Source organism: Brassica rapa, chromosome A07 (genome assembly GCF_000309985.2).
Source record: "Brassica rapa cultivar Chiifu-401-42 chromosome A07, CAAS_Brap_v3.01, whole genome shotgun sequence".
Classification (NCBI taxonomy): Eukaryota; Viridiplantae; Streptophyta; class Magnoliopsida; order Brassicales; family Brassicaceae; genus Brassica; species Brassica rapa.
In genome coordinates this window covers 13,213,482-13,226,065 of record NC_024801.2, presented here as the reverse complement: position 1 = coordinate 13,226,065, position 12,584 = coordinate 13,213,482, and the positions used below count along the sequence as shown (strand labels likewise).

Here is a 12,584-nt window from a genome sequence, read left to right as displayed (position 1 = left end):
AACGTGCCAGCTCCAATCTGGTTCCAGCATGTGGTTTCCTTAAAAACATTTTTATTAAAAAAGAAATGATAATGAAATCGAAGTTTAGGCTCTTTTAGGTAGAATCTCACCTAAAAGGTGGTTCCAGAACAATAATACCGAATTATCATGTGCATCTTGAGACAAAATCTTATTTCTATCCTTTTTATTTGTAACATGTAAAGCCTTTTTCTGCATTGGTGGCTTAAACTTTTTCAGACGTGTTATTGAAAGAGAAATTGGGTTAGATATACATAACAACCGGCGGAATTAAGTTTATAACCATTACAATTGCTTGGTTATGATATTTTGTGAATATTATGGCTCCGATTGATAAACATATCTTAATCGTGAAATCATGGAAACAATAGTAAAGCAGCAAAAAAAATTTTAAATTGCATAACAGCGAAATACAGATTATATTAATTATAGTATTTTATATGATATTTATTTTATTTATAATAAAAACAAACACCAATAATTAAACTAATTATTACAAAATATGAAATAACTAAAATTTATTATAAATACTTTACTTCTTATTATAAATATTTAACTTATTTGTCAATACATTTTTAATAATAGACTGACATCTTATAATATTATAAAGCAAAGTAATATAATTCTATCTATAACATAACTATTTATCATCAAAAAATTATTGCTGTTTATTTAAAATTTAAAATGATATTATCATATTAATGTGAAAGTGTTGATTTTGTAATTTATTTATATTTTTCTTAGCGAACACGCAGACTTGTGTTTTTGCGTTTTTTCTTCTTTTTGTAATTTTTATTGATTGACAGAAAACTTGCGGAATCGAGTTTAAAACGCCATTTAACAAGGTTACCAATCAGTACCTATATATTAATTGTTTTTATCTTTGATAAAGCACCACACATTTTCTTCTTCTATTTCTATTTATAATTATATGCTCAATTTCCAATCATTTCACTTTCGTACGCCCCAATCGTGTATATTTATCACATCACCACCATCACTATTGCTGATTATTTCATTCTTCGTCACCATTGCCGCTTCCACCATTTTCGTCACTATCGCTGCTTCCACTATTTTCGTCACCATCTCCACGGTTGTTATCAGTTGTTTTATTCTTCGCCACCATCGTTGTCATCGTCTCCACAGTTTTATCTTCCACCACCACTGCCACTCGTGATCTATTTATTTTTTTCCATCGTCTCTTTTCTCTTCCATCTTATGTAGCTGTTTCTTTTTCTCAGCAACTCTGGCAATTCAACTAGCTTCTCTGCTAATCATATTTCCTCTTCCGCCTCATCTTCTTCTGCAATGTACTATTTATTTAGTTATGTTCTATTTATTGAACGTATAATAGAAATGTGACCTTACAATACAATAAGAGACATGTGTTATATTTTGTTGTTGTGTCATTTTTATGAATCAATTGGTTTATATTTATTGATTAAGACTAACCAATAACAAAAAAACAACATATCAATACTATATTATTAAAATCGACAATGTTTAAGGTGTTAAACACTGTGAGCCAGTAAAAAAAAAAGACTATACCATTTAGATATACAATGTGGTATAGGATTGCATTAAGTTTCATAGTTGTAAAAGATGGACAACTTCGACAATTCCACTACGTTGCACAGAAGCTTCATCGGACGTCCGCTTCCCGCTTCGGAATCGGAATCGGAATCAGAATCTTGTGGAAGCTTACGGAATCTCGCTTCCAAAACGCTTCTAAAATATTCTTTTTAAAAACATGTTGGAAGCTTACGATTCCGTTTTGGAATCACGCTTCCATTCCTTAAATCAATAAAAATATAAAATTATAATTTTATTTTATATAAAATCTAAATTTTAATAGTATTGAATAGAAAGAATAGAAGTATATAAAAAAATTAACAATATAAATTATCTTTATGCATTGAGGGTTTTAATAAAGATAATCATATATTCAAATATATTATGTCAATTAATTATAAAGTAATAAAAATAATTAATATAATAATTTATTTTAAATTTAATTTATGTGTATTTCACAGTTTTAATATGAAATAATTTGGAAACTATTATAAATGAATAGATGCTTTATTTTAAATTTTAAACATGTAATTTTTAGTTCTAGATTTTAAAAAAAATTTTATATATGTATACGCTTCCAACACGTACCCGCTTCTTAACTTTTTTTAAAATCTCGCTTCCGCGCTTCCATAAGCTTCCGCTTCCACGTATCCGCTTCCGTTTCCATGTAACATAGCAATTCCACCAGATCCTCCGCAAATCTTACATTTTCCTACACTGATTTTTATCCATCAGCTCTGGAGATAATAAACATATCATACTGAAATATAGTGTTTTATTTTTTACTATTTTATTTTAGAAACATAGAATAGTAATGAAGCTTTACAATCTATTTTCCTCTTCTTCCTCAACCTTTTTATTTTTCTCTCTTTCTCTGAATTTTATAAAAATTCTCCTGGAATATCTTACATGCAAATCTCTCTCTCTCTCTCTCTCTCTCTCTCTCTCTCTCTCTCTCTCTCTCTCTCTCTCTCTCTCTCTCTCTCTCTCTCTCTCTCTCTCTCTCTCTCTCTCTCTCTCTCTCTCTCTCTCTCTCTCTCTCTCTCTCTCTCTCTCTCTCTCTCTCTCGGTTTTTTTTTCTTCTGTTGTTATGTACTATATATTTAACAAATATAGTATAGTGTAATATTGAACATTGCATTGAAGAACGGTCATGTATAGGAAAATAGAAATCCGTTCATTTTCATACTAAATTGTTATACATATCGATGCATAGATATATTATTAAATCTTATACTATTATATGCATTTCACAAAATCACCCTTATAGATAATAGAAAAAGAAAAGAAGCATTCTGGTAAAGAAACAAATCGAACAATATATTGACAGTTGATAACACACATATATGATTTTATTTACAAAAGAAGTAAAAACTAAAATAAAAGTGGATAAATTCAAAACATATGTTTAATTACGATGTAGTGACTTTTATATAATTGCGTATGCATCCGTTTAAATCTTTTTCTTAATTTCCTCTTTTTATAAAGAAAAAATCATAAGTATCTTGTATTTTAACAAATTCTACGTTGCCAATATTTGGTACTTAGTTATTTTGAGGTTTTTAATTCAGTATTCTACAATATTTTAAATATATTTTATAAGAAAATTATAAACCAAAAAAACATTTTTGTAAATAAAGTTTCTATCTAACCCTCACTCAAAACTCACTTTCTTTAAAGATAAACTATAACAATTTTTTATATGAGAGTATAAGTTGTATAATTCCGAAATTTTTAACGTGCGTAAAATGTTAAAATGATACTATTTGTAAAAATAAAGCGAGCAAGTTATATTGACAAATTATTTCAATTTTTTTCTTAGCTTTCTTTTGACAAAAGATATTATTCCAAGAGAGGCCAAAATTTAGAATATAAGCAGGTGAGATGGGGTAGATGGTAGAAGACAGATAAAAGCAACATGTGAGATGTTGGGTGGTAGGTAACCGAATCTATGATCAATGAATAATGGATAAAGGAAAATTATAATAAAGTTCTATATAACAAGAACAATTATAAAATATGGAATATTAATGATAGTACAACTTAAGATGTTGCACATGCACTTAGCTAGATTGAATCGCATCATCTTTAGCCAGCCATGCACTGGTCTATCTCTCTTTATTTTAATGTATTATCAATTCATACGTGAACTTCCTACATGTATAACTGTGTAAAAATGTCTTCCTTGTTGATTATTTTTTTTGTCAGCCCTTGTTGATTGATTATGTTGAAGGTTCCGGTTAAAATTGCAGCACTGGACCACCCTACTGTTAAAGATTATAAAATAATAATATTATTTAGTTTATTTTTTAGAGAAAATCACATCCTTGAAAGTGCCAATTAACACTTTAAATCTTGAAGTTTTTTCACTAATACTTTAACATTTAAAGTAATATTTGTATCATAAAAAATCTCAAAAAAGAAAGTTAACCGACTAAAAAGGTCAAAAAATATGATGTGTCAGTTTTGTTTTCAAATAATAATGATTTAATAATAATAAAAATATAATAGAAATCAGAAAATTTGAAAAAAACTCATAAAACTCATAAAATTAAAAAAATTAGAAAATTAAATAAAGATTTATAAAATTAAATAAAACAAAAAATAACTAATATTTTTAAAAATAAATAAGATCAAATTAAAATAGAGAAAACTAAAACAAAATCATAATTTTTTTAAAAAAAATTCAAAAACTCAAAAAAGTTTTGTTATGCCAAAAAACCGTCATTGTTAATGGTTGTGTGAGAAACCATCATATTCATTGGTAATATATTTGAAATTAATATTGTCAACGATGATATGATACATTTTTTAAAGAAATCTTGTAATTTAAATATATATATTTTTATTTTATTTTTTGATTTTATGAATTAATATTTTGGTTTTCTATATTTTAATTTAATCTTAGTTATTTTTTTGAATTTTTAATTATTTTATTTTTATTTAATTTTCTGAATTTTTATTTAATATCTGATTTTTTTTTGTTTTCTGAAATTTTTATTTAATTTTATGAACTTTTATTCAATTTTATGAATTTGTATTTAATTTTCTGAATTTGTTTTTTTATTTATTAAATATTTTTTTGGAGAAAAAAAACTGAAACATAATTTTTTTACCTATTTAACCAGTTTTTTTTTGGAGTGTTTTTTTGTGATACAAATGTCAATTTGAAGGTTGAAAGTGTTATTGAAAAAACTTCAAAATTTAAAGTTTAGGGTTTTTATGCAATTTTCTCTAAATTTTTATTTTAGAACTTTTGCCAATAAGATTACTTTTATATTTTTGTGGTTAAACTGTGAGCGTAACCAACTTGATTTGATTTGAATTTTTTTTTTTTTGAAAAAGATTTGATTTGAATTTTTGTCGATAATAAGTTTGGATAAAGTTGGGTAGCGAGACTACGCGGGAGTAAGGAAAACCAATCGCAAACTAAAAATTGAATAAGGCCCGGCCATCACCTGACAAAACTATTGCCTGGCTGAGAATCTCTCTTTTATTCATTTCAAATCCGAATGGTCCATGCCTCCATGTTATGAGTTTTGTTTCCCTTCATATACTTTCTAGAATAAACCAAATTCAATACGGATAAACCTTTCATGGTCTAATATTCTACCTGAAAATGTATAATTTATGAAAAGGATTTCCTCCTCACAATAAATTTTTTCTCTAACGTGTTAAAAGTCGAGATAAGAATTTCCACGCTTTTAGTTTGGTGCGTTAATAACTGCTACGACTAATAATTTTTACTATAGTACTAAGCAAATTCAGTTTAAATACAATGGCAAAAATCGATTCTTCAACTTTATTTTCTTCTTCCTTTTTATCGGATTAATTAGTGTTGGAGTCGCTATATTCTTTTGTTTTATCCATCTCAGTGTGGTTATGATTCTTTTTGTTCTTTATTTCTTTTGTTTGGGGTTTTAGTTTCCCCGTATGTGTAGCTTTTCTCCCAATATTTGGAATAGGGCTGGGCAAATAAACCGAATCCAAAAACCCAAACCGAACCCGACCCGATAAAAATGAATCCGAACCGATCCAAACCCGACATAAAAACCGAATGGATTTTGTTTTATGATATTTCGGGTTATGGGTATTATCCGAACCGAACCCGAACCTAAATAGATACCCGATAGAACCCGAAACATTTAAAATTTCTAAAAAGAACTTGTACCAAACATGATTTCAATTCCTAATATGTATTCAAAATATATTGAACATCTAAAATAATTATCTATTATATGAAGATTGATGGTTGAAGGTGGCGGTTGAAGGTTGAAGTTTTTAGATTTGGGTTTTATTTTTTATTGAATAATGTTTTTCATTTCATGAGAACTTGATTTTCGTCTCATGCTTTCATTTATTTGGTTTTCTTTCGATCAATAACTATGTTTACCTTTCACTTGATTTTGAATGATTACATTTGATGTTCCTTTTTTTTTAATCGATTTTATTTATGTTTTGGTTACAAAATAGGTAGAAATCAAGTATTTTAAAACCAAAGAACCGATTTTAGTTACTTTTTGGTTACAAAGTAGATATAAATTAGGTACATTTAAGCCGAAGAACCGATTGGAACACGAACCCGAAAGTACATCGGGTTGTACCGGTTCTTTGAAGATTTACTAAACCCGACCCGAACCCGATAGAACCCGAACTGGTCCCGAACCGAATTTTTATATAACCCGAATGGGGCTGATTTTGATAAACCCGAAAAACCGAAACCCGATTGGACTAAACCGAAACTCGATTGGGATCCCGAATGCCCATGCCTAATTTGGAACTTGCTTATTTATCTTCGTATCTCACTTATATATCACCCGTATTTCAACTATTAATGAACTTAGAAAATATTGAAACACGTTATAATATTGAACCGTGAAAAAATATATAACAAAAACTATGTGTGGTTGTACAGTTGTCCTTGATTTTGTTTGTTTAGTACGCGTATCAACGAGGGGATTGACTTTCATTCTTTCTCGGTATTCAAGATTTGATGCATTTATGCATGAATGCAACTCTGTTTATATACAGTTCCGTAGATATCGCATAAAGTCTTCGGTGGTAGATTATAGTAGTCTTGCTAGTTGCTACCTATCGTAGGATAATATTTGCAGCAAATGAAAGAAATGTTTGCATTTGCTTCTATCGTCTTAGAAATATACGACAATTTACAACCAAGTAGACAACACATGAGACCTCAGACTTCATTAGAAAATCCTGGATCTTCGATCGGTACTGTTCTTCTAGAGGATTTGTTTGAGACATCTTGGTTATTATAAGGTTATCGGGTATTAGGCTTTCAAATAAATATAAAACAAACATTTAGTAAGGTAATGAAACTAGGCTTTTATTGGGCTTAATAATAGCTCTGACTTTATATGGATCCAAGCTGGCCCATAAACTCAACTCACTCCCCGTAAACCGCCGGAGATGGAAACGCGCCGCTTAAAAACACCATGACATTGTCTCTCCCTCTCCCAATCAACACTATTATAAATCTCCCGAGACCCCTTCTGCTGGGCCCTCCTTCTCGTTGCCGTTTCTCAACCGTCGCCTTTCGTCCTTCATCGCTTCTCCACATTTCCGGCGTCGTTTCTCGGAATCTGTGTCGTTACTGGTTCTCGACGATGACGACGGCTGCTAGAGTGGAGCAAGAGGAGGATAAGCAATCAAAAACCTCAGTCGAACTGAAGGAGAAGATCGAGATCACTGAGAAAGAGCGGGAGATTTTCGATCGGCTTCTCGGTACGCTTCGGTTTTGCAACCTCGACACGCAGCTCCGAGTCGCCGGCGGTTGGGTGCGCGATAAGGTACGAACACTGGAACACTCCCGCCGTTAGATTCGTTAAAACTAGAATTGAACAAACGAAAATTAGGTTTGGAGTATATGCCGTTGGATACTAGGGGTGGGCGTTCGGGTTCGGATCGGGTATCTCGGATTTTCGGGTATTTCGGTATAGAGGTCTAGAACCGTTCGGATAGTTCTGTACTTCGGGTCGGGTTCGGATATTTTTAGTTTGGATTCGGTTATTTCGGATCGGGTTAGGATATTTAGATTTTGAAAAAAAAAAAGAAATTTCATTTCTCAAGTTTGTTGTATTTAAAAATATAACTTTCAGTTAACTAATTTTTTATTTTTAATAGATTGAATGGTTAATAGATTTGGACATAACATTTTAAAACTAAAAAGACATTAATTTAGTTATTTTTTTTTAATTTTGGATGTAATTTTAGCTACTTCGGTTTGGATTTCGGTTCGGGTTTTTCGGATCGGGTTCGGGTGCCACTTCAGATATCGGGTAAAGTGCCCACCCCTATTGGATACTCTCGCTCATGATTGGTGGATCTTGTGTGTTTACAGCTTCTAGGGAGAGATAGTGATGATATTGACATAGCAATCGACAATATGTATGGAAGTGAGTTTCTCGATAAGCTCAAGGAGTATTTAGCTTCTAGAGGCGAACAAGTTCAAGGCGACACTGTTATTGAAAGGTTCTTTTAACTTTTTTTAACCTGGATCTATTAGTATTATTACCCTTACGCTATAGTTCTTGATGTCATCTTGTTGGCCTTTTTCTCAGGAATCCTGACCAATCCAAACATTTGGAGACGGCCAAGATGCGCATTTATAACCAGTGGATAGATTTTGTTAACTTGAGATCTGAAGAGTACACGGAGAATAGTCGTATTCCAACAATGGTACTGCTCCTTATTCATCTCATACGAGTGTTGCAATGGAAAGAACCCAACTTTTTGTGCTCCTTAGTTTTGAGCTTTTGTTTATTTGCTTTATTACAGAAATTTGGCACCCCAAAAGAGGATGCTTACAGGAGAGACTTAACCATAAATAGGTACTCTCATCTTCCTCAAGAACAAGAATAGTTATGATCTGTGTCAATTTATGTGTTTGTGACATTTTTTTTATGATTTCGTAAATTTGATAGCTTGTTCTACAACATTAACACTGGCTCAATAGAAGATCTTACAGAAAGAGGTTAGTGCGTCCGTCCTAGTGTTCGCCAGCATTGTGTTCCTGTGATGTTCTAAATAATAGTTTACAAGGAACTGAATAAATCACAGGCATCGATGACCTTAAGTCCGGACGAATTGTCACACCATTGCCTGCAAAAGCTACATTCTTGGATGATCCTTTGCGAGTTCTCAGGGCTATTCGCTTTGGTACCTTTGTTATATATCCTTTTTCGAATTTTATTTCATTTACAGTGCTCATATCAGATCTTTCATTTGAGCTCTGTGGTTGTCGTTTTGTCAATTTACTGCTGTAACAGGTGCAAGATTTGGTTTTACGCTGGATGAAGAACTAAAACAAGATGCTTCAAGCGAGGAAGTTAGGGTAGCTCTTGGTGAAAAAATTAGCAGAGAGCGGATTGGGAATGAAGTATGTGACTGATCTTCCTGATTGCTAGATATTAGCTTATTCCGCTGTAAACCTCTCTTTTTAGGGTGTATTGTGACGCAACTTGATTTCTTGGTGCAGGTTGATTTGATGATATCTGGGAATGGGCCAGTTTCAGCAGTAACGTATCTTTCTGATCTGAAACTGTTTGGGGTTGTCTTTGCCTTTCCTGCTTCATCCGAGCCTGCACCATCAGAGAATTGTGGCAGGTTTATCTCATTTCTACTCTACTTAGCTAATCTGGTTCTCTTACACTGGGTTAATATTTTGCAAAAGCACTAACATGTCTGGCTTTTTAGCATCTGCAAAGCATACTTGGAAGCTATGTGGAGTCTCATTCAAACACCTGGGCTAGGAAAGTTCAGCGTGAGTTATTATACTGTCATGATCGCTTCTTGCTCCCTTTCTATATATATTCAGTTAGATTTTATTGGTGTCTTGTTTGGTTTCAGGGTGAACAAAGAAGGCTTGCTCTGTATGCTGCTCTGTTTCTCCCCTTTAGGAAAACCGTCTACAAAGACAATAAGGGCAAAATGGTACTGTAGTTCACGTATTTGAACTCTTGTTATCTTTGCTTGGACTAAACAAATCTGAGTTTGAATATTATATCTAACAAAATTTGAGCTCTTTTTTCCAGATCCCTGTTGTCAACCACATATTCAAGTTCTCCATGAAGCGGAAGACCAGTGATGCTGAAACGGTGAGCTCTGATTATTAATGTTCAATAGTCCTTAATTGCAGTAACAGGGCTATACGTGGTTTGTTGGTAATAACGAGAAAACCCATCTAACATGGTAAAATTAAAGCCTTCACATATGTTTTGCATAGTTTGGTGGTGTGGTCTTGTTCAAGAGCAGTGTATCTCGCGTTTTACCATGCTTTGTTTAAGTTGAACTGCTTTACAGCATAACAGATTCATGTCTATCATAATAATGAAATCCATCTTCTTCAGGTTATTAATATACATCGTACCACCGAGAAATTCCTATCGCTGATTCATTCCCTCCAGTTGAAGAATGGCGCACAAGTAGACAAGCTTGATTGGGCCACTGATATTCTCGAGCACTGGAAGTCCATCTCCGTTGATGATCCAGAGATCCCAGAAACTTCGAAAATAAGAGTACTCACAGGTACTCCTCTATAGCATAGATGGTATTGTATTCTTATAACTTCTGTTAATCTTTTGTGTAAACTACGAGTATTATAAAATTTGTGATTTTATTAGATCCGACCGTATGTATGTAACTAAAATGGTTTGTTTTATTATAACTCCAGGGTTTCTTCTTAGAGATATCAAAGACTTCTGGCGTGTTGCACTCTTAACGTCTCTGTTGTTGAGTGTGGTTGACGGCATGAAGGAAGATCAAGAAACTGGGCAGCTGGACTTCCAACTGGAGAAGCTGCGAGAAAGTTATCTAACAATCGAGGAAACCATTTGTGAATTGGGTAAGCGTTAGTATGGATGCTAAATTGTAGCATCAAAAGATAGAAATTTTCCAAGAGGTTAGACTTTGGTCAGTTACCAAGGCTCCACATAGGTGATGGTGTTTATTGCCTTGAACATTACAGGTCTTGATAACATCTGGCATGTAAAGCCTCTGGTGAATGGCAATACGATCATGCAAATTACAGAGCTTAAAGGAGGATACCACATCCGAGAATGGGTAAAAAACCTTTGTTTCAGTTATTGATTCTCTTTGCAGTTGAATCATTGCTTCTCTCTCATATACATGCTGCTGCCGTTTGCTTGCTCTGTTTTTGCAGCAACAGAAACTTCTCACATGGCAGCTAGCTTATCCCAATGGCTCTTCAGAAGAATGCAAGGATTGGATGAGACAAGTAAAAGCAAAACGACAACGGACAGAATGATGACTTTAGAATCTGGTGCCTCACTGGCTCACTCTGCTTATGTCTAGTCTTTAAGTATGATTTGATCAAATAGCATAGGCATTCCATTTCCATTAACCCGAAACAAAACAAGAAAACAAGTTTCATTTTCATATTAACGTAAAATCTCCTTACAAAAACACAAGAAAATAAACAGAGAGGAGAAGAATGGTTCTTGGTTCGAGCCCTTGTGTTAACTCTCCTCGTCACCGTTTCTTAGACTTAACTGCCACAACGCCTTTATAGAGCTTGACACGATCCTTCAAGGCATCTCGTCGAGGCCGAGCCACCTTATTGTTGGGATCAAACAACAAGGCCTCTTCAAAAGCTTTCAACGCCAAAGGCAGCTCTTTCTTCTGCTCATAAGCATCTCCAAGGTTGTTCCAAGCCGTAACATAACCAGGTTGCAGCTTCACCGCCATTTCGAACTGAGCGATTCCTTTGTCCAGTTTCTCCTCTCGAACATAACTCACTCCAAGAGCGTTATAGACCTGTTGAACTGTACAGGTTCAGTGAACTCTTATCACTTTCTGTGTATCCAGTGTGTGTGCGCAAACTTTTAGTACCTGAGCAAGATCTTGATCATCACCGTCCCATTTCTGGATGGCTTGAAGCAAGAACTTGTTGGCTGCAGGATAGAATTTCCGTCTCAGCATCACTGCACCTAGCTCAAAGAGCTCTGTTGCACTTGCATCCCCGCTCCTAACTTGTTCCTTGAGATTGTTCAGACAACAAAACAAAACCATGGAACACAGGTTTGATTAAGACTACCAAAAAGCATGGCTTGTACTTGGCTTAGTCTAACAATCTCCATAACATTCAGATTTCATCTCGGTTTGTTTATCGTTAATACTTGGAACAAAATCTATACCTGTAATTCTTTGGCGGAGAGGTCAAGCTCTCTGCGGACAAGTACTTGACGGATCACATAGAAAGTACCAACACCGAGCAAACCAAGTAGTAACAACAAGTAAGAAAGCTGGATGCTTAGTTCAAACAACTCTCCAACTTCGTAAATGGGTTCTGGCTTCAAGGTTTCTGCTGCTGCTGCTAGCTGAGGGTTAGCAGACATGATCAACAAGCTCTGGCCCAACAAGAAAGTTGATCCCTTTATTGGTATCTTCTTCTTCAAGGAAGCTTTGTTCAAAACCGGTAAACCTCTAGCAGCAAGTTCTGCAGGCAAGTTTAAGCCTTTGAAGATCATACAATGAAATAAAAGTGATGAAACTTAAAGCAAAGGAAGAAGAGAGGTGAATAAGTACCATGAAACGATGGAATGGGTAAAGTCCTTCCATGTATCTGAAACCCTAAAATTACTGAGATTATCAACTAAGAATGACGAGTAAATCATGGAAGAGAGCAACGATGGAGTGTTTACCTGAAGAGAAATCCTTCTGGGCGAGAGCTTGAGTGAAGGGAGGATCTGAGAATGAAGGGGAGGAGAAGATGAAGATACAGTGTGAAGAAGCATGTTGGTTTCGATCATAAGGTTTCTACAGATCGCACTGAAATTCTGAAATCGACGAGTGTGTATGTGTGTGAGAGCTCAGAGATGAAAGAAGAAGAAGATAAGGCCCACGTTGCTCTTCAGGTTTCCGGTTTTACCTTCCGGATTCTTATTTATGACTTATATGAGTATTAAAATAATAACTTGCACATTTTTAGTTAATTAATAAGGTATTTATGAACT

General features: G+C 33.8%; 2 protein-coding genes across 4 annotated transcripts; one reads left to right on the top strand and one right to left on the bottom strand.

Moving 5' to 3' along the window:
- The first annotated feature begins 6,880 nt into the window (after positions 1–6,880).
- Positions 6,881–11,020, top strand: LOC103829316 (CCA tRNA nucleotidyltransferase, mitochondrial). The gene is made up of 15 exons (XM_009104976.3): positions 6,881–7,400; positions 7,952–8,082; positions 8,172–8,289; positions 8,389–8,441; positions 8,535–8,584; positions 8,671–8,769; positions 8,880–8,989; positions 9,089–9,216; positions 9,307–9,373; positions 9,460–9,543; positions 9,645–9,707; positions 9,960–10,137; positions 10,283–10,453; positions 10,577–10,671; positions 10,772–11,020. The coding sequence occupies exons 1-15, from the start codon at positions 7,047–7,049 to the stop codon at positions 10,874–10,876; spliced, it is 1,806 nt and encodes a 601-aa protein (XP_009103224.1). The 5' UTR covers positions 6,881–7,046; the 3' UTR covers positions 10,877–11,020.
- On the bottom strand, positions 10,984–12,518 carry LOC103829317 (tetratricopeptide repeat domain-containing protein PYG7, chloroplastic). Of its 3 annotated transcripts, none has more exons than XM_033274964.1 (5): positions 12,273–12,518; positions 12,157–12,193; positions 11,766–12,085; positions 11,461–11,607; positions 10,984–11,385 (listed from the first exon to the last, which is right to left on the bottom strand). In XM_033274964.1, the coding sequence occupies exons 1-5, from the start codon at positions 12,378–12,380 to the stop codon at positions 11,101–11,103; spliced, it is 897 nt and encodes a 298-aa protein (XP_033130855.1). In that variant the 5' UTR covers positions 12,381–12,518; the 3' UTR covers positions 10,984–11,100. The 3 variants fall into 3 exon arrangements, with proteins under 3 accessions (XP_033130855.1, XP_009103225.1, XP_033130856.1); XM_009104977.3 differs by having other exon boundaries at positions 11,766–12,067; positions 12,273–12,517; XM_033274965.1 differs by having other exon boundaries at positions 11,766–12,067; positions 12,157–12,201; positions 12,273–12,498.
- Between the last annotated feature and the right edge of the window lie 66 nt (positions 12,519–12,584).

Bases quoted from the DNA above. Each gene is read 5' to 3' on its own strand.
- LOC103829316 (XM_009104976.3), top strand. From the start codon at position 7,047: ATGACATTGTCTCTCCCTCTCCCAATCAACACTATTATAAATCTCCCG. The intron at 8,585-8,670 runs GTTAGTGCGTCC...AATAAATCACAG, and splicing joins AGAAGATCTTACAGAAAGAG to GCATCGATGACCTTAAGTCC. The intron at 8,770-8,879 runs GTACCTTTGTTA...CTGCTGTAACAG, and splicing joins TCTCAGGGCTATTCGCTTTG to GTGCAAGATTTGGTTTTACG.
- LOC103829317 (XM_033274964.1), bottom strand. From the start codon at position 12,380: ATGATCGAAACCAACATGCTTCTTCACACTGTATCTTCATCTTCTCCT. The intron at 12,086-12,156 runs GTACTTATTCAC...TGATCTTCAAAG, and splicing joins ACCCATTCCATCGTTTCATG to GCTTAAACTTGCCTGCAGAA. The intron at 11,386-11,460 runs GTACTAAAAGTT...ACAGTTCAACAG, and splicing joins ATGATCAAGATCTTGCTCAG to GTCTATAACGCTCTTGGAGT.